This window comes from Emydura macquarii, unplaced genomic scaffold, assembly GCF_026122565.2.
Source record: "Emydura macquarii macquarii isolate MOO-44397 ecotype Brisbane River unplaced genomic scaffold, CSIRO-AGI_Emac_v2 contig_431, whole genome shotgun sequence".
NCBI classification, from domain to species: Eukaryota; Metazoa; Chordata; order Testudines; family Chelidae; genus Emydura; species Emydura macquarii.
Window position 1 is genome coordinate 8,565,100 of NW_027130568.1, and position 22,437 is coordinate 8,587,536.

At 39.7% G+C, this 22,437-nt stretch overlaps 1 protein-coding gene across 2 annotated transcripts in view; it reads right to left on the reverse strand.

The window, feature by feature from the left end:
- The window catches only part of ZNF516 (zinc finger protein 516), a 120,716-nt gene that overhangs the window by 17,958 nt on the left and 80,321 nt on the right, over positions 1 to 22,437 (reverse strand). For both annotated transcript variants that reach the window (XM_067537516.1, XM_067537517.1), the window contains exon 3: positions 729 to 2,210. In XM_067537516.1, coding sequence (XP_067393617.1) covers positions 729 to 2,210 — 1,482 coding nt within the window. The remainder of the gene's footprint in view (positions 1 to 728; positions 2,211 to 22,437) is intronic.

Here is a 22,437-nt window from a genome sequence, read left to right on the forward strand (position 1 = left end):
GAACAAGATATCCAAAATAATATCAGGAATAAGTCCTAGGGGAAGTTTATTTTGCCCAAAGTGAAAAAGTTATGATGTGTGCCAGGACCAGAATACCACTAGGATCTGAGTGTGACGGAAAATCTGTGTAACTCTAGCCTATTGAAGCAGTGGGACAAAGGAATAGTAAAGCTCTAGGAAGAACCAAATATGTCTGACCTGTGAAAGAAATGTCACACAGTGTGTGGGAGGGGAATCTACCATACTACAGTACATGAGAAAATCTATTCAAACCCACTCAACATTGATAAGACCACTGTTGCACAGAACTCCGAATACCAGCAACTATGTCTACATGTATAGTAGGAGCTAGGGGCTTGGTTCCCAGCTTGTGCACACATTCCCATGATAGATCTCATTGAACTAGCACAAGTAGAAATAGTAGTGCAGCTTCAGTAACACAGGCAGTGACAACACCATGCTAGCCACTCTGGTACAAACCCACCTGAGCCCCTGGGTATGTAAGCAGGTCTGCTAGCATGAGCCACCACTGCCACTGCTCGTGCTACTGTGGCTACACTACTATTTTTATCATACTTGCTCAGATGAGAGCTAGCACAACTATGTGCACATGAGCTGGCCATCACAACCCTAAGCTCACACCGTAGACGTAGCCTAAAGGGTGAGTAGAAGGACGAAATGGGAAAATAACATAACTGACCAAAACGAAAAGCATTCAAAAGCCTTACCCGCAGGATCCAGCATGGGGCCATTGGCACCCCAGGTTTGGTACAACGAAGCAAGGTCCTTTGGAATGTAGGTCTTAAAAAAAATGTCCAAACGTTTCTCATGCCCCTCTGATGCTGATTCTTGTTTGATAGAGTGTAAAGCTGGAGGAGCTCCTGCTGTGCTGCACTGAGGCTGCATGAGTGGACTTGCTCTTGCTCCGGTTGTGCAGTTTGCCAATGTCCTCATCTCATTCCCAGCCTTGGGGTGAGATTCCCGTTGAGGCACTGATGGATCTTCATGTTTAGTGTACTGCTCAGTTTTACACAGAGGGTGATACTGAGGTGGTGGGTTGAATTTGGCCTTTATGGAGTCAGATGCACAATGCTTACTTGAAGGGGGGAAACCAGCACTTCCTTGAGGAATGATATACTTCTCCACCTGTTTAATGTTGGCAGGCTGTGGGGTGGGCCTAGACACAACTGTCTGGGTGGATGCTAGGCTTCTGTTAAAGCTTCCAGCTTGCATAAGTTTGGAGTTTACTTCATATTTAGCTTTAAGCTGAGGCTGTTGTGCTGCTATGCTGTACTGCTCCTGGGTATGGTTTGATTTGGGTTGCCTGTACCCATCAAGACCTGATGACCGTGGACCACAGTGGCCGAATGAATGGCTGTCCTTAGACTGATGCATACTCCCAGGCTTTGTAGTCATCCCAACAGGGGAAGAATTGCTTTTGGATCCCGGCAACGCGCTTGGCACTTGAGTGCGTGTAAACCTAGCAACAGGCAAAGGTTGGCATTCTTTACCACCAAGGAATGGAGGAGGACCAGTGCGTCCACTTCTTGCCAGAAAAATCAAGTTGTTTTTTATACTCTTGAATCCATTTTGTTGAATCCATGGTGGCGCCATCGAGTTACAGCTGACTTTGTGCCAAATTCTTTTGTGCATCCACAGGACTTCAGGGTAATAGGTCTTGTGATTGCAATAAGGACATGGGTGGACAATCAAAGCAGCCTGCAATGATGAGGTAAAAACCTTATTGCATGAATCAGCCCTCGTTGATTTTTCACTTAAATCTAGTGGAACCATTTCTTGTGCCTCTACACCTTTTTCGAGCAAATGGTGTTCCCTGTGCAAGTCTGGCAATTTTTCTTTAGAGTGACTAACTTGCTTTTCCAATGAGGTTTTCAAATCTACTACCGTGTCTGATGATGTCTGGCCCACTCCTGAAGCAAAGTCCACAGTGATACTGGAGCAAGGAAGCTCTTGGTTGTGTTGAAATGCTGGCATCTTTAAGTCTGGAGAACTTCTCTGAGCTTCATACTTTGGAAAAGGCCATTTGATATTGTTTTCCAAGGTAGATACCAAAGTTGATAGTTCTGGTTTAGATTCATTGGCATCTTTTTCTCTGACATTGTCACTTCCAAATTTAGGAAGGTCATGTACCTGAGATGTTACCATTGGTGCCTCCTCTTCAGAAAAACTGCAGTGGTATGGCTTTTTACCTGAACAGGACAATGGAAAAACAAAATTACCATCTTATGTCAGAAACAAGAAATCAAATTCATGATTAAAATAGAGAGAGACAGAGAGGACAAAGAGACAGAGAGAGAAGGGGGAAAGAGCAAATTTTAGGAAGTTATTCTGTTTTTAGTGTCTTAAAGACACACTACAAACTAAATGTATTATATAACCAAGCAAATCATTGTAATAAGACACAATAGTTCAAATTACTTTGAAAGCATCGCTCTGAAGTTTGGATAAACTATCTAATGATGCATGTTCATGACATTTTAAAGAAAGAACAATTTGATAATCCAGACTTGTTAAAATTCAGAGAGTGAGGAAAAGATAAACAAATATGCAGCCATTATTGCTTTTAACAAAAATAAAGATAATGGAGCCAGATAGGACTGAACTAGTTAAAGGTCTATCACTATTTCCATTACAAGCCTCTATTTTTAAAGGGTTTATAACTCAGCCATAAAAATTGGCTCCACACTGAAACCTAGCATATAAGGTCTTATATAAGTACTGCAGCACATATGGCATATACCATAAATCCTTCTCTTAACAGAGACCTTTGCATTACCCAGGCATAATAGGATGAGTTAAAGACAGCCTGAATTCTGAATTTCCTGCTTTTGTTAGTGTAAAAGCAAATACAACTTTATTTTAACACTAGTTTTATGCTTGTTTTAAATTTTAGTTAAGCTTGTGACTGTTGAATTTGCTGATGGGTATGGATGCCTAAAATACATTACCGAAACAGGATTTTCTTTTTTCTTTTCTCTCCTTCCTTTTTCCTATCCTTCATCCCATTCTCATACATGCAACAAAAGTAGTATTTTATCTAAGATATAGTTCAGAAATGAAACATAGTTGGTAGATTTTATATCAGTTCAAAGGGAAAACAGTATGATTTAGATTACTTAGAATGTTCCTAAACTCCAACAGTTCTCAAAATTCTTATCTTTAAGAGCTACTGACTGATAAAGTCTTTGAATCCCTCCAAATCAGTTCACAATCAATTCCACAGAGGTTTTCATCACAGCAGTAATGCTTACTTCACTGAATCCATTTAACATGTAACAGAATTGAGTCATCTGACAAACTTTCAGTTTCAATTAACATGGAGTTAATGAGGCACTGTTAGGCAAATGTAAGGGGACTATGTTCCATCTAAAATGTCAACAATCCAAAGTGATCACCATAACTGGGGGAGTAGTGAAGATGGGGAATGAGTGAACTGTTCTATAGTTGCATATCCTCTCACATCAACTCATAAAAGCCAATGTTTTAGAAAATCAAGCCCTGTTGTTTAATATAACATTGGCGCCATAGGCATGATTCTAAACCTGCACAATGTAACAAGTATGTTTTAAGGTAAAGTTTCACTGCAAATAAAGTCTATTTAGCCTCAACTTCAATTCCGGCAGAAAGTCTTTAGCTTTTGTTAATTCAGTGTAATTAGGTTAAAAATAACCCACAGATTTGTAGTCTTATAAGGTTGAATGCTCACTCTGTTAGGATCATTTTTCTTTTAAATTCTCAAAGGGATAAAGTCTGAAAAAAACTTGTTTTTCCTGTGTTACAGGGAGTAAGGCCTTCTGAAAGCACATGACCAACACTACCAGCTAAATTTATCATTTGAAACAAAGACGCTGCATGCTGGAGTGTAATTTGACACTGCACATCTGTGTTATTTTCAAAGCACATCTGTCAGATCCCAAAACATTCGTGCTCTTAAATAAGATCTTAGGCTTCACTTTGCAATTCCAAATGGTGAGGTTCTTTGACCAACATGCTAAATAATAAATTAAAGTAAACAACAAAACATTCAATTGCAGCAATAATCAATAGAGAGTGCACCAGCATAATGGCTAGGTTGAGCACAATATAAAATAGGTAAGGGGTTCAGGGCTGTTGCTCAATAGGACTGTGGAATTGGGAAACATTGGCTGCTACTGAATCTGAAATGGATTATTATGCTAAATGGACACATGGGATAGAAGCCCATTATTACTGTGAAGCTCTGTGCTAATCAGATACTTCTTGTATTCTATTTAACTTTGGCACAACTTGTACACCTAGTCATGCCAACAAAGGCTATTGAGTTGGACTGACACTGTAGTAGTGATGTACTCCATTTGGGGTTGGACTTGGAAAAGCTCAAGGAGTCTGAGAACCGCAGGGGGGGGGGGGGAAGGTAGCTCTTCCATACCACCTAACAACTAATTGTACAGGACACAGGGACTGGAGCTCTGGAGTAGGCTGTTGGTCTTTCTAGCCAACTAGTGCAGTGCAGCTACTGGGGAAATCAGCACCTTGGGTGGCATGTGCTTTTTGGCATACAGTAAGGTGCCAGGAGGTAAAGAGAAGACGCCATGGGGCAGACCCTCCGCTGGGGTAAAGTATCACAACTCCACAGAAATTAGCTGCACCATTTACACCACTGAAGATCTGCCCCTAAACATTCCAATTATTCATATTTTCACTAAAACAATCCCACTAACACACAAGTTGTCTCTAAAAACCTGCAAACTAGGTCAGCTCACCAGCTCATTGGACTCTCAGTTCAACGCTAACCAGCCTTTCAATACAGCCCATTCAGAATAAGGCACTTTGCTTGACATGAAAATTTCAGTACTCCAGGAAGCCACTCTTGCCATCAATCACTGGTAATCAGAGTAGCTCCCAGGCCTGCTGATTCGGCACTGTCATGGGAGAGGTGATCAGGAAAGTGCACAGGAGAGAAGCAAAAAGACCACAAAAGGAGATACAGAAAAAGAAAGGGGGGAGGGGGTGGACTGTGAGCGAGAGAAACAGAAAGGAGGAGTCTGCTTATTTTTTAAACCTGAAAATAAAGTATAACTATGAAAAATCCAGGACAAAGCTTATTTTAGGACCCTTGTAACTGGCATTATCACATCAGAGCCATGGCTCATCTGAACCAGAATCCTGTCTCTAGCACTGGCTGTAAGAACAGCTTCAGAAGAAGGTGCAAAAAACCCCACAATGGATGATTACAGAATACCCTACCCACTGGGGAAATTCCTTCTTGATCCCAGTCAGCTCATGGTTGGTCTCTGCCTGGAAGCAGAAGGGTTTATATCACTTATCCATTTTAATCCCATCTAATAAAACTGTGAATGTTGTTATTCATATAACTGTCTACATCTTTTTCAAATACTGCTAAACTCTTGGCCTCAATAATATACTGTGGCAATGAGTTCCAAAGGTTTAGTATGCATCAGGTAAAAAAAGGAATGCCAACCCACATTGTTTATCATAAATGGTCCTTTGCAAGATGATTATGTCTTAGTATGGTCTTCGCAGCTCCTTTTCGGGTACAATTTAACTGAGGTCCCATAGCAAATAAGGGCTGACCTCAACATGCAGGATAGATGGATGTTTTAGGCAAAATACCAGAAGCAAATTTAACAGGTTGGCTCAGGAGCGTTTCCACAAGTCACAAGCCAAGATCTATGCCACACGTAGACAGCGTTTTGCCACTATTCACATGCAGGTCCAGTGTGAAGCAAAACACAGCTGTGACATTGTTCTAATCCCCACACTACTTCTCACCAGCTCTTCGGCAACCAATATTCAGATTAAACTGCAACCCTGTAAACACACATAGCCAATCAGAAGTGAGTCACAGCCTATTGTTCCTCTGTTAATGGGTAGGCAGAAGACAATATTTGATTTAGTAACAGCTGTAAAAGAGAAGTTTAATATTTTTTGCCTGCTACCCAGTCTCCCACCCCAGCTGACACAGGGTACTAACTAGCCCCTTAAATCACTGGTATAAAGTATTGCTCCAGTCAGTGCAACGCAGGCATAACTGTCACAAGAAATTTTTTGAGATTTTATTATGGCCAGGTCAAAGCAAAAAGCCATGAATGGGATGCCTTTTGTATGATCCTGAGGGACTATAATTCACATTCACCATAGAAACATTTCTTGGCATAGCAGTCCTTCATTTTCTTCTCTTCACACCCCCTCACCCCTTTCTTGTTTTTATCTTAAGTCATTTTTTTTTTCTTAGCCAAACAAACTATCTCATCTGCTGTACGTAAGAGGACTTTTTGCACTACAAAGCATCACACCAGTACTACAGTTTTGTCTATCATTCTTAGCTGCCCAGCAACCAGAGTGGAAGGATTCTGTCTGGAGTAGTTGGTAGGTGGATGCTATTACCACATGCCCTCAGCTTAGGCACCATTTTAAATATTAATGACATCACAGACCACTGGAGACTAAAGCAGGAATGCATGAAACACTTTACTTTATGGGAATTCAAGGTCTAGCAGTATAAGAACACTCTGGGATTAGACTTGTTCTCCAGGAATATATCATTTATAATTGCCATTGCCTATGCTCCAGTATGCATCCTACACAAGCAGCTGGGAAACACACACATCCTTCTTTTATTCCCTCCCCAGCTCTTCTCCCCACCAAACCAAAATTCAGAATGGGTTGCACATCTGTTTTAACTCACAGGGCTTCTTGCCAAGCAAGGAAAAGCCCTCTAAACCAGGATAAAAATCTGACAATAATGGAACCAGGATCAATATGAAGTATGTGTTTATACAGAACTGAACTAGTTAGATAAATTTGACTGCTTTTTCAGATAGCATTTCAAAATTTGGAGTTAAAGAAAAAGAGGTAAATTAATGTATTTATATTTTAGTAAAGCATCTGATATAGTCTCATTTGGATATGAACACTATTGCGTGATTTGAAATTTGGCAGAAGACAAATGATAATGATAAAAGGCAAAATAATCTAGTTTTGAGAAGGTGTCTAAGTGTGGTACTGTAGAGATCTGTACAAGGTCTTATTTCATTCAATATTTTCATGAATGATCCAGAGGTCGGAGTAAACAACACATTTAATTAAATGTTCAGGTTATATCAATTTTTTCACAGATTCTTAGCTTCCAAGGCCTGAAGGGACATTGTGATCATCTAGTCTGAGCTGCTGTATAACAGGCTATAGAACTTCCCCCAAAATAGTTCCTAGACCATGGGGTTTTTTTTTAGAAAAACGCCCAATCTTGGATTTAAAAATGGTCAGTGATGGAGAATCCACCGCAACCCTTTGTAAATTGTTCTAGAATTTGGAGGAGTTGCAAAAACCAATGAAATCAGTGAAATAATGCAATGGATGAGAGACTAGAGACTAGAAATATTGACTGAAAATAATAAAATAAGATTCATCCTGGAAAAAATGTAAGTTAAGACATGCGAGGAAAAATTACTCAAAAACCAGAGAGCCAGTGGAAGGGACAAATCTGGAAAGTAGTGATGCTGAAAAAGGCAGATGTAACAGTGGACTCCAAATTAGACATGAGTTTGCAATACACATTTCTTCAGCCTGGCCTTCACAAATAAAAGCATATAACAACAACAACAACAACAAATATCCCCCTAGAGAGAAGGCGCTGGATGAAACATGTTAGTCATGCTGCTTAATGCATCGTCCAAAGATGGTTAGATACCATGGTGATGGGCACATTATACGACTGACCTCAAGCAGAATATAATAGAATGGAACATGGCAGCAAAAAAGTGAATACAGTACAATTTTGGGCTACAGAAGCATCACATTTTGGGACAGCACGGTACAATAATCACCCTGCTCTACATCACTCTAGTTACTGTACAAGGAATATTGTACACAGTACTGGACAGCACTCTACTAGGAAAACACTGGCAATCTGGAGAGAGTTCAGAGAACCGCAACAAAATACTTAGGGGACTGAAGGAAAAGACTTAAGAAGAACAAGTAAAAGAGTTAAATATATATAGCTTGGCTAATTGATGGCTAAAGGGAGACATACTAACACTCTAGGCAGGGAGATAGACTGAATAGGCCTTTCCCAGCTCTTTGCAAATCAAGTAAAAAACCTTGGAAGGCTAATAACCACAGACTGGATTTAACCAACACACACAGTCAGACTTGCTTGCTAACAGAACCATTTGGGCTCCGGGATCTTGCTTAGCAGTGGGTTCGTCCTGCACAAGGTATGGGCCAAACTGTCATCAGGGATGTGTTTTCTTATAGTAAATGTGTTCCCTGCTGCAGAGGGTGCTATTCCAGCTGCAGAGTCTCTGCCTTCTCTTCCTGTTTGTAGATCTCTAAACTCCTCTCCTCTGCTGTCCTCTCTCCCAGAGCTTAAATGCAACAGTTTGTAAGTAGTGAGTGAGCGCAACCAGAAGAGGCAGCTCCTCAGTACTTCACTTATCTTTCTCACAATGTTATCAGACCACTGCCCTCCCTGGCAGGCTGGCAGAGGGGTGGGAAGACAGCATGGCACTGTGTAGAATGCAAAATGTGGCTTTTCTTTCCTATCTGCTTCTCTCTCTGGGACAGAGAAGGCAGAGGAAAAAAAGAGAGAAGGAGACACCATGATACTGAGGAATGAAAGCTACAGTGCTGGGGAGTGTAAAAAGATATGCCTATTGAGGCCTACTTAATATATACTTGATCTTGAATACAATGGCGTCTCATTTCCAAATCAAAATGTAGGACAGTATGCATGGGATGGTGGTGACTTTAAACAGTGCCACAAATTTTCTCCTCAGAATTACTTTTTTTTTTTTTTTTTTAAACTCCCACAGGCAACGTATTTCAAGAAGACCGTGTGTGTGCACGCACAAGTGTAATACCTTTACTTTGCCTAAACATAACCCCTGTTCCTTGTTGTTGAGATGCTGCTAAAACTTGAAAATTATTTATAAACTCCTTTAAATGTGTTTCCACAACTGCTATTTACTTCTTATGGGTCTCTTTAATAACCAACTACTAGACCAACTGTTGAACTTGGACTACACAGCTGCTGCCAACAGTAAAAGGTGTAGGTTACTGAAGTTGTGCAATTTCAAAGGTTTTTTGTACCCAAATATTTTTTATCTAGTGGTGGCCAAAGTGCAGTCAGACAGTCTATTACCAGAGTTCTATAGTGATTGATATCACCAATCTGAAGAAAGCCCAAATGGATTGCGACAATGGATTGCATGCTAAAACCTGCAGTCTGGGCAGTTGTTAGATATGAGGGCACCCATAATCTGAGCCGTTTTGTGATGTTTGGTGCAGCCAACAAATTCCTGGCAAGTTGTTAATGCAACCTACTGTTGGGCAGTAACAGGGTAGCTGGCCCCTTTAATGAAATTGGGCCCAGATCTTCTATTCTGGTCCAGGTAGACCTAGTTGGGTGTAATGAGGAGGACAGGGCTGCCCCAAGGAATTATAAACAAGAGAGAGCCCAAAGGCAAGAAAGACTTCAGAATCCAGAGTCCAGAAAAGGAAACTGTCCAGAGTCCGGAGAGAGAGAGAGCAGAGCTGGGCTGAGAGCTCCAAGGAGGGGAAACCACTGCAGGAGGAAGCAGTGAAAGGTCCCTGGTTGAGCAGTGGATTGGGCTGGTGAAAGAGGAAGGCAAGAAGGCAATTGAGGGAGATGGGGGAGTCACCTACAACATTGTCCAGCCCAGAGAGCCGTAGCCAGAAAGGGCTGGAGAGGGCTGAGGAGATACTTGCTGGCTCTCTGAGCCAGAGAGGGCTGAAGGGTGGGGAATGATAGAGGATGAGCCCACCAATGTCTTACATCAGGGCTAGAACCAAACGTGAAAATACAGCTCCTTTAGGCTGCAGAGAGCAGAAGACTGCAGGAGAATCTGAGACTTCTGGGACCAAAAGACTCCATCCAGGTAAGGCCTTCCAAAAGCAGAGAAGAACCAGAATGAAGCTGGAAGGCTTGGATCCTCTCCTGGGAAAAGGGGTGAAGCTCCAGGATTGACAAACACCAAGGGGAAAAAGATTCCAGATGGGAAGACTGGGGAATGGCTCAGGGCAAATGAGGACTGTCTTCCAGGTAGAGTGGAAAAGCCCCACAACTAAATAATATGAATAACATATAAATAAATAAATTAGACCCAGAAGGAAAATGTTTTAAGGACTCTGGACTGGTGGAGTTTATTTAAGGAGCCATGAAGAGGGGAAACTGAGGCAGGACACCACAGAGCCACTCCTAGCCACAAGTGCTGGCAGCTGACCCTTTACAGGAGCAAAGTTTGGGCTGCCCTTATCTAGTGACACCGACTCACAAGGACTAAAGTGGAGTCCTCAACCACTGCTAGAATGAGTGTACTAGCAGTTAATAGGGTAGTATTGAGCTGTACAAGGAACAGGATTAACCAACCCTCCCCACACTCCCATTTCCTTCTTGTACTAATTTTGGACCTAACACTTAATGACTAACTTTTTGGTTGTGTTTGCTGGCTGTGGCTTGAAGTCTTTGTACTGCACAAACTTGACCATAGTTCTTGAGATTCAGGTCTTGATAGATATATGGTTTGGTCAGTCTGATTCAGCAGACTTGACTCACCAATGCACTTGTTTTAATGGAGGTATGGCAATGTAAAACTGGACTAACACTCTGAGGAATCAGAGCTCATGAATCTAAGGAGAACAAGTCCCAACTGTTCCACTCAGCCATATGCTCCCTGATCAGCTACTTGTGTAGTAGGAGTTTCTGTTTTACACTATGCTTATTACATTCCTTATTACATTTCATTGATATACCTCGAGCTGGGGCTATTAAGTGGGGATGTTGCCTATGAGTTTCTGGGTTTTGCTGCAATAGCTGAGAATTTAGAGTGTCTTTTTATTTAAAAAAAAAAAAAAAAAAAGCCAAAGATTAGCAAACCAATTTAAAATACAAGTGTGTTTTTATTTGTAGCAAATACAGAGGCTTGGGTAATGGGTACATTTCTTCTATATTTCTTAGTATAAACATGTTAAGATAATATTATTTTTAAGCATATTACTCCTAACTTGCTGCCTTTTAATTCTTCTTGTTTTACTGATTGTTTATGGTCTCCAGTGATACCTTGGAACGTTTATATTTATATTTCCTAAACTCATTATATTTCCTAAACTGACTTCTCATTTACTTTTTAATCTCATGACTGACAACTTCAGTGCAAGGAGAAATGAAAATTACCAGCTACTTTAATCTGAGTAATTCTTGTGAAGGGCCTGGAAAAAGAAAACCAATGCTTCTACAGGTACAGAGAAAAAAAAGGGAATTTTTGTATCAACATTTTCTTTTGGGGGGGGAGGCCGAATGGTTGTCTACTCAACATAATTTGAAGCCTTTTTGGAATCTTTTTGTGACATAATTTAGCTTTCTTATTTGACCACTCTTCCCATCTCAAAGTGTGTTGCACTATCACACTTCCCATGAGGATTAAATGAATGATGCTTGGATCTCTGAATTCCACATTTATTACAACCAAACTATTCTCAGTTGTGTTTCTTGCACATTTATTTTCACCATTTCTCCCCGCTCTCTGAAGGATAACTCAAGAATTTATTCCAAAAGGCCATTTGTGTAACTTCCAGCTTCACCCACAAACTGCACTTTTTATTCTTCCTGTCAAACACTTTAAATATTGTATTACCCGAGGTCTGTGGTAACCATAGCCCCAGTGCATGAATGGCTAAACGACCCATTATATTGTTCATTTCACTTTCTCAACAGAACTGTGAAACATTCTACAAGATGAATGAGAAATTGCCAACGGAATTCACAACTCATAACGTTCTTGATTCTGTAGTTGACTAATCTCTCTAGCATTGTATGGGAGGACACCTGCTGCTTGTGAAAACAAAACCCACTGAGCTCTTACAATCTGGGCAGCAGAAAACATGAATAGGCAACCAGCAGTCTAATTCAAAAAAGTTTGTTCAATTCTGGGCTGCACATGTAGATTTTTTTTTCCAGAGATGCTAGGTGTATGAGGTTTGCAACTTGGTAAAAATCTGAAAGACCACAAAACTGATTGGAAAACACAGATAACAAATATTTAACTCAAACTTGTCATTCTAAGGTAAAATGAAATCAGTTATATTACACCAGACAAAAAAAAAAAGACCTTTCCACAAAGTATTCCCTAGCTCAATAAAACCACAAATTCCTTTGCATAGACATAAATGTTTTACTTATGTCACACTTAATGGGTCACCTTTTGTAAAAAGGGCCTGAAACTGGCTTCCAATTTTGTGGCACAATTAAATGTTGAAGTAATGGCACCAGGTTGATTTGCTTTTCAGGAATAATAAGGTAGTTTGCACCTTTCAGTTAATTTTGGGCGCAAAATTCAGCAGATTGAGGCAAGGATGATGCCAAATTAGCATGAGAAATAAAGATACTGTGGATCTGGATATGGTGTTGACTGTGTGTGCTGATGGATATTTGTATATACCTGTCCTTATGGGATATTTTGCTTAACTATCTACAGCATTGACCCTCCAGGCTTTCCAAAGACAAACCTCCAGTTACTTTCAGGAGCAACTTTATAGGCAGGAAGCTCTACTTTCCCCCTACACAATAACTTCCTTATTACCCTCCCCTTCAAAGAGCCATCCAAAGGGGCTTATCCAGTCTGGCAGCCTTTGTGCTGAGGCCCCAGAGCCTCCCATTTCAAGTTTATGTGCTCTGGGGTTCTGTGTCCCAGAAATTGCTGGCACTGGGTCCAGCAGAGAGGTTGGGTAGAGTTTTATTTTCATGAATTACAGCTACGTGTGTTACCCATGATGCATGGTGAAGTGGCCAGGTTTTTTTTTGTTTGTTTGTTTGTTTGTTTTTGTTTTTAATTTGCCATTTTTATTTTTATGGTGTGTCTGTGTCCATGTCTTTAATTAAGTTTTTTAATAACTAGTTATATCTGTGATGCTTAGAAATCCATGTAGGTGGGGAAATGGCTCAGAGAACTGGTAACGAGATATCATCTCTGTCACTAACCTAGGGTAGGTGATGAATTAGAATCATCACGTGGCTCCAGCTGAGTGACCTGTGTATTTATTTATAGGAATATCTATAGCTTACTATTATAATATGAGAGCACCTTACCAACAGTGATGTCCTGAATGCCCTCTCAATTGTACTAGGTTTGATACCAGTACAGTTGCATTGACTTCAGTGGGATTATTCCCAATGTACACCTGTTTAAGAAGAACACCTGACTTTACACCCTTGGTGAGGTGACACATGGGAAAAAGTGAGGCACAGAGAGATTAAGTGAGTTCTCCAATTTTACACCAAGATTCCTGTTGTCTTAATCCTGGGCCTTGTCTTCAGACCAGCCTTCTTTGCTTCCTAGAGTAAACTTAGTGCAATTCTCAGTGAACAAGTGTCCACATATAAAAACTACTACTACCACTGATACTAACTGGCACCCTTGTTGACAGTCTCAGGAGAGAGACCAGGGATTCAATGAATATGGAATCTTAACTACATCTCGCACCTAGATGTGTCTCTCCAGATCAGAGCTGAGGCACATTGTCAATACAAACTGTAAATTACCCAAGGCATGAACCATTTCTCCTTCTGCATCTTGTACAATGCTGAGCACACTGGAGGTGTTTAACAAACAAACAGTAAAAACAACAACAATGGGCAAAACAATATGAATACATATACACACCACCAATACAAGAATACAGTTACATATATTGCTAGACTGTACGATCGGATATTCCCTTAAATTTTCCTGATCACAGACACTGTAAGAATATGTACAGGTTATCAAATATCACATGGTCAGGCAAACAAATTAATACCCTCTAACACTAAAAAGTGATTAGGCAAGACCATAGCAATCTGAACCTATCACAACTTAGAGGCAATTCCGCTACCAGAAATTCCAGATGAAATTAGGAAGCTGGTCCCAAACCTAAGCACAATACTTCCATTACATTGTGCAGCGACTAGGCATGCCTTTGTGTGGCCCTGCACATTAGCTTTGGTACAGGTAAGGAAGGGCATAGGATCAATAACACAGCAGGATGCACAATTAAATTAGAGGCCAGGTTTGGGTTTCTAATTCAGGCATGGAAAGAAAAATCCAACCGTGTAGATGCATGAAAAATGTAAATGCAGTGGATATGGAAAATTATGACTCAATTTTTTTTTAACAAGTGGCAGCCTGCCTGTGCAGGCACTCCAAACAGAGAACCAAACAGTTGTAAATCTTCTTGGTTCCAACACTCAGACATGGCAGAATCTCAGTTTCTTCGCCACCACCTGTTCACCTTCCTTAAAATGTATTATTAAATTAATGAGGCTTTCCAAGCCAGGCATGGGGAAAGACTGATCAAATGCTTAATTCTTGCTACCAGAAGCCAAGGGCATTACAGAAGTGACATACCAAACCATTTCTAGAGGAAAATAGCAGGCATGCTACCAAAAGGTCTCAAGATCAATCTTTCTGCTTCTTTCCTGGCTGGAAATAAGGGGCTATGACAGGAAAGGAACCAAAGCAATCAGCACCAAAACGAGGTGGCTGCTGGATAGCAAGGATGGCAGACATTTGGAGACAAATGTAACAAGCAACAGCAATATCAGTTGTAGGCTCCCTTGGGTACAAGATATGACAGCCATTTTAGGCCAGAGGATCATACCCATAGTCAACGCAGCACATTGACTGTAATTGACTGTATTGAGTGTAATACCTAAAGAGGATCAAAGCAATAAGACGAAACGACAACTGGTGTTAAAAAGCATCTCTAAAAACTTACGTCCTTCAAGTGTTACCAAGTAGTCTTAAGAACAGTGAGTCTCCAAAGAGCCAAAGCATGGTAGCATCTGGAAGAATGAGTCAAGAAATGACTAAAGAATGGGGACACGGAGGTCAGTAACCACACCAAGAAGCAGCCAAATGTCAAGTAGCCAAAGAGAAGAAGAAAGGAAGCCCTTAAGCCCAGAAACAGAAGAGGAGTCAAGAATCAGGACAGAATTAAATCTACAATTTTCTACGTTCTTCCTTTTAGAACCCTATGGGCTGAGCAACCCCTACTGAAGATAATGCCTGGGTCATGGTCATGCACATATTTTTCCTGCATACAGCACGATTCGGGCCAAACGTATACAAAATAGGATTCAAGTGAGCTTGGTGCTGGTGAAAGGTGCCAGGCTGAGAAACCTGGAAAAACAAATCCTTTATCCAGAGGTCAGTATAGACCTCCCACACTGCCCCACCAGATGTATCTCAGCCTTGAGCAAGAAGAACCAATAGATGCGAAAGGTGTGTTTCAGACTCCATGCTAACTTAATTTGTGTTATTATTTGTTAAGAACTGTTTGTGTCTTGTACAGCGCTAAGCAAACTAATACAGACCCTGCCCCCAAGGTACTCACTAGGTGTGGCTCCAATGCAATCACAGGTATGACTGTAGCATGTGTAGACATATCTGAGCTAGCTTTGATCTAGCTAGCTGAATAACAATAGCAGTGAAGCTGTGGTAGCACAGGCCTAGGACCCTGGGCATGTACATGAGCAAGTAACCTGTGCTGCCACACTGCAAGCTAGCTAACCAAAGAGTTCAGGTATGTCTACACGTGCTGCAGTCTCACCCCTGACTGCAGTGTAGACATGCCCTATATAAGGAAGGCATGGTAAGACAATGGGATACCAGAGCAAAGTGTTAACATAGAATGTTATGGGTTTTTTTAAATCTTATTGCTGACGGTTCCTCCCCAGTTATCTAACACTGGGGTGGAGAAAGCAGTTCCTTGATGTGGTTCAGCATTTGCAGCCTGCACAGAAGAAGCTAACCTTTAGAAGAATTTGAATGAGAAGGTAGATGGAAACTAGTGCACTGGATCTGGGAGATCATTCCATACAGTACAGAATGAATGAGCAAAGAGACATCAGAGGAAACAATGGTGTGGTTAGGATGTCCTCACTGGAGAAACAAAGGGGTCAGAGGAACAAGTTAAGAAACAAGTTCCAAGATGCAGCGTGGGCAGAGCTGAGCTGAACTCTGAAGGTGAGGCTGGGAAGTTTAAACGAGATATGGTAGGCACGAGGGAGCCAGAGGAAGGATTCACAGGCAGTCTGACAATTGAGATAGTGGATGGATGAAAAATTTATTTTAGCAGTGTCTTTTGCCTGGATTGAAGGGGAACAAGGTGGGAAAGGGGGAGATCAGAGGGGAGGTGGGTGCAAACACAGGACCAACCTTCAGCCTCTCTGATGAGGCTGCCAGTTAGGGTGCCATTAAGTACCCATTTTGGTGATAACAGCCATCCACTAGGAACTGAATTCAAACCAAACTAATTACACCTAAGCCACAGAAAATCTTCAGCAGGTAACATTAAGCCACCAGTGACTTAGGCCTTTGAACCAGTAGCCTCAAGGTATAAGGCGCTCTGTCTCCAGCCACAGTATTCATCCTGATGACCTTGTACGCCAGTAAATTCCTTCGGTTGATTAAATACTAGGTAAAACAGCATTTCCTTTTCCTTTCTTTCCTGTGTCCTCCCATGCTCCTTTGTATAAGAACAGAGGAAATTACAACAATAACTATGTGTGGTGATTCTAAAAAAGTCAATGGGCCTTTCAGCCCAAGCATGAAACAACTCTGTGACAGCCTGACTGACTGAGATCACCAGAGACATAGCCATTTACTGACAACTTCAATAATCCCCTTTAAGAGCTAATGGACAAAGAATCCTGGAATCTATAAGAACCCTCCACGAACAAGAAAGCAGAGGAGGGAACTATTTCTGGGTCAATTGCACTTTTAAAGTTTTATTTTGGGGTAATTTTTTTTTTAATTGAGGGGTGAATTTTAAAGCTGATCAGAAACTCAATGTATTGGCTTACCCAAAGCCCTCAAGTTCTTAGCAATTTGGAAAGCGCACACACACACAAATAATTTTTTGAAGACGTAGCTTAAAAGACTTTAGAAATGTCAACGCAATTCTTCTTCATCTTTGCTAGTTTGATCTTCCTTCCAATTTTAAAGAAAATGAACTCTTCAGTTTGAGAGAGAAACCAGATGAGAATCCTCCCACGGTGCATAATATAGATCAAAAAGGTCAGAAGACAATGGGGGTGGCTTAAAGATGCATTGAAAGAAACAAGGAGAACCAACTGTAAAGGTGTTTTTCTGAATCTTTGAAATAATAGTAAAACTGACGTGGAAAGAAAAGGGTGGGGGAAATCAAACCCATTTTTGAAAGGTTGGTAGCAATATATCATGTTTAAAATAAGTTTCATATACAACAAAATATTAAATCTACAGCTCAGCAGTGAGTCATGATTAGTTCTACAACTCACCACTGTAGGAAAACATAAAGGATTGTTGTTAATACTGTAAACCTTTCTGCATTTGAACTAAATACTGCATTCAGAATGCAGGAATTTTCCCAAGTATTCCAATTAGTAACAAGGTTTAAGCTTTAAGTGCAGGAGAAGCAAAGGAAATGCTGAAAAACACTGCCACAGGCTGGTTTAGTTTGGAAGTTCTCCTTTTTTAAAAAACTAAAAGGAAAACATATCCAGAGGGGCTGGAAAGTGATTTGGATTTCTCCTTTCTCCTCACCCTTTTTTCTTTTGTTTTCTTTTTTAGAAGGCGCACAGGAGGATTGTGGCAAACATTACCTATGTTTTGACTTCTCACCCCAAGAGAAGTAACACTTGCAAATATTGCTTTCAGTTGTTTTAAACATGCAAACTCAAAAGAAAAATGGGGAGTGACCACAATTAATGCTACCAAAAAAGAAAAAGTCATCATTCAGAAAGCAGACCCACTTTTGGTTGCCTGCATCAGTCTTAAGGCAAAGTCTCCATTTATCCACATAATCCTGTTACTGGTACCAAAAAGAAGCCACAAAAACCTTATATTCGAGGCCTCAGACCGCTCCCATTGGCAAAACCACACTGATGTCAAGAACAAGCCGAAGAAATAGGCTCGTATATTCCAGATTCTTAAATAACATTACCATCAGTGAGGAAGACACAGAATTACTGTTGCTATACATGGAAATAAATCTTCCAAAACTGAAAAGGTGAGTAGTTATACAGCTTTGCCCCCATCAGTCAGTCTGATGAGGAAGAAGAAGAGTAGACATAAGCACTATTGCAATGATGGAGATGGGGCAGGGTCAGTATCAATAAAACATTTTTAAAATTCTCTCATACATACACACATGCAGAGTCACATTAAGTATATTCCATCAGACCTGTTTAGTCTGTGTTTGGTTTATCTGTATGTCTTTCTATGCAAGGTTTAGGTGGTAACTAATCTTTAAAACATGAACTTTATACAAAACTGATTTGGTAATCGGATTTTCTTCTTTAATCAAAATGAAAATGTGGCTTCTAAAGTGACTCTGAGTAAGCAGGCCTGACTATATGTAGGTTAATGAGGTTACATATCTTCACAAATTAAGTTATGTATTTTACAGCATTGTAATCAAATCTAGTGTACTTCTTCCACATGAAGACAGGGTCTAACATGTAATTACATGACTTCAACTTTTACATTCCAAATCTCTCACTTCATCTGCAACACAATTTTACTCTGTCATGTCACAAACACACTATAATAAGCCACAGAATCACTGGTTGTTTCCCAAATAGCACAATTTTATACTAGAATTTGTCATGTATATGTATCATTGAGACTGCAATGCATACAAATAAAATCTATTATTTCCACTGCCATTATATAGGTGTGTATAGCTTTTTTAAATCGTAAGAGCAAGCTAGAATGTTTCGGTGTGTACACTTTGATGGGAAAGAAATAGATACTTTAAGATACCAAAGTTGACAGCTATGATGATCTCATACTAGATTCCTCAACTAGATAACCTGAGTTGTGTAAGTGCATCCTTCCTACAACTTCTGCAAACATGCTCATAAAAATATATACCTTTCCCCCCCTAAAGGCAACTGTCCAGCAATGAAGAAGCATTAATGTAACTTCTGTTACATAACAACAAAACAAAGCATAAAAACAAGAGACATGGCTAAAACAACATGGTAAAGGAAACTTGTAGCTCTGATTGGCCAACCTTTAAATCACACCTCCCTGAATAACCTGACCCTTAGAGGGTTTCATTTGGAAGGAGAGCAGGCAGACAGGTGGTAGTTTCCAGTGTGGAGTTGGTGGTGGGGACAAACAGCTTTAGGTTTCAAAGAAGCTCCATAGCTAGAGGCCACTGTGGGGTGAGTGCTCAATGAACTGGGGAGTGTGCTGAATCAATCAATCAACCAGCTGCTTTGACCATACTTTCCCCAGGTGGAACTACACAGTTTTTGAGCAGGGCTAATGCCTGTATTCCTGTGAGAACCTTCCATTCACTTAGAAGGAAGGTAGACTGCAGCCATTTTCCACTACCAAAACCTCCCACCTTGCGGGCTTTCCTCCTTGGGAGCCTTGCATGTAGGTTTTTGTTGGCTTCTGGGCGAAACCTAGCCCTGTGTTAATGAAATTAAACTACTTGTAAAATAAATCAAAAAAAGGAGTTAGAGCAAATTAGAAACTTTAGCCTGCAGTCCAGGTCCTGTTAGCCTTACTCAGGCAAAACCATCACTGACATCACTTCCTGAAAGTCAACGAGTTTTCTTCAAGTAAGGACTGCAGGATTGGGTACCGTATACCAGTCAGCATATTTCCCATTTGGGTTTCCACTATGATGGGTGCCTCTCAGTATGAATATAGCATCTCTGTTGTTGTTAAACATTGCACTAGCCGTAGGTAATCAACACAGGGTCAGTGCATTAGGTTAACAATGTAAAAATTACATTACAGTACCACATGTCATCCTCCTACTTAAACTGGACATTTGTGATATAAAGATAGGTTTGACAATTTGACATACAGTGTGGAGAATAATGAAATCTTTGAAAGACAATAGTGAGAAGTGACCTTTTAACAGCCTTTTGCCAACCTAATAAATTAAAACTCTGTATTGAAACAGTCTGATTTTGTTTAAAAACTTCCACATACAATGTTAAAAACTGGCCTCTGTTTTTAAAGGCAAAGCCATTTCTTCAACTGTTTTGAAACTTTTTAGAACTGCAAAATGTTTATAATGTTCCAGACAAGGAACTTTTGATAATATAAGTGGTCTTTGTTTAGAATGTAATGCAATAAGTTGTTGGCATTCATTCAGAGAACAGCTGTCTCTAGCATACCCACTATATACTGCATTTACTCAAGATATCACTAGATGGCACCAGTTCACAATTTATAAACCAAGCTATAGTCTTTCAATTTGCATTGTGTGTGGTCCAAGCTTCTTTGGAAATTTTAACTGACACAATACCAAGCTTTGACCAACAAGTGGAAATTAGAAGGAATATATAATATCTTCCAGATTCCTCCTAACATATTCCACCCTCAGATACATGAATGCAAGTCAATGGCAGTTTGCAAACAAATCTTGAAGGGCAGAATTCAACCCTGCATTTCTAAATGGTTTTTTTCATTTAATTTTTCTTCAGATGCATGTTTTATTTTCACTTTATCTCAATTTCGGAATGATTAACCAATATCTTCTTACAATTTAAACCCTTCAAAAGCTGACAGGAAAAAGATTTTAAATAAGGCTGTCAAACAATTTAAAAAATTAATCGCAAGATTTAAAAAATTGTCGTGATTAATCACAGTTTTAATCGCACGGTTAATAAAAAAAATACCAATTTAAATTTATTATAAATATTTTGGATTTTTTCTACTTTTTCAATTTATTGATTTCAATTAAAACAGAATACAAAGTGTAGATATTTGCACTGTAAAAAAAGAAATAATATTTTTCAATTCACCTCATACAAGTACTGTACTGCAATCTCTTTATCATGAAAGTACAACTTTAAATGTAGATTTTTTTTTTAAACATAACTGCACTCAAAAACAAAGCAATGTAAAACTTTAGAGCCTACAAGTCAAAGCATGAAGGGACATATGAATGTTTAGTATATCTGGCACGTAAATACCTTGAAACATTGGCTACAACAGTGCCATGCGAATGCCTGTTCTCACTTTCAGGTGACACTGTAAATAAGAAGCAGGCAGCATTATCTCCCATAATGTAAGCAAAATTGTTTGTCTTTGCAATTGGCTGAACAAGAAGTAGGACTGAGTAGACTTGTATAAAGTGAATTGAAAAATACTATTTCTTTTGTTTATCTTTTTACAGTGCAAATATTTGTAATAAAAATGTAATATAAAATGAGCACTTATTGTGTTGCAATTGAAAACAGTATTTGAAAATATAGAAAAACATCCAAAAATATTTATAATCAATGTAAATTGGTATTTTATTATTGTTTAACAGTGTGATTAGAACTGCAATTGCAACTATTTTTTTAAATCTAGTTAATTTATTATGCATTAATCACATTCATTATTTTAAATGTGATTAATTGACTGCCCTGATTTTCAACTAATTTTTTCCCTCTTATTAACCCTATTGGTTTAAAAAACCTCTGAGCAATCAAGGTCCATATTCTTCATGTTCTTCCTTAGGGAAACACAGCAGAAATGTACCAGAACCTTGTATTTTCTGCACTGGTATTCCAAACTGCATCTATTTCTCTCCTTAGTAGCATTCTAATCAGATGGCCACAGTTGCTTTTTTAAATTCTAAAACATCGTTGTATGGGGTAAGAGGAGGCTGGTAGGAATTAATAATTTACTTTAGATAATTAAACAAAAAATTGGGTAATCTTTCTACCATAGTTAGATAATACAATAGGACTAATCTCTTCCTCTCTCCTGGGGAAAGCTCAGAGTAGGGGCTAAGAAGGTAGCTCGTAAAGTTCTCTGATTTTTCCCCTGATTATCCTTGTAAGGGTACTGAACAGGAGGTGCCGATTGTGTCTCCTGGGTGAAAAGCTAGTAGAGAAAATTCTAGTTTTTGATAAATTTTCATTAATATTTTCATCATTTTTTTTTGTGCAAAAATCAGTTGCTCCTTTTTAACCATATGGTAAAATATTTTTTAAAATTTGAGAAATAAAATGTTGTGCACATTTTTTAAATGATGTTTTTTTCCTGTGTTTTTTGACAAGATGTCCCAGGCATAGGCAGGGAGGTTCAAACTGGATAGCCTAGATCTCCAGGGATTTCAGAAGATCTACTAGAAGGTAGTATCACCCATGCAGAGGCGTCAGGAACTTTTATTCTCCACAATTATTTCTTAGCAAGGCGGATCCCATGGAGCCTTGCTATGTTCTTCCTACTTTAAAACAAGATTAAAACTTTTCTGCACAGAAAAAATGCAGTAACTGAACTTTGAAGTGTGACACCTGGGTCTATTTGTATGTTTCTAAAACTCCCATCTACAGAGTTTCTAGGTGCTGTGGTTAGATAATCGGGCGTACGACTAAACGTCATTGAGAACCAGAGGCCCCACATGGCCTGTGCT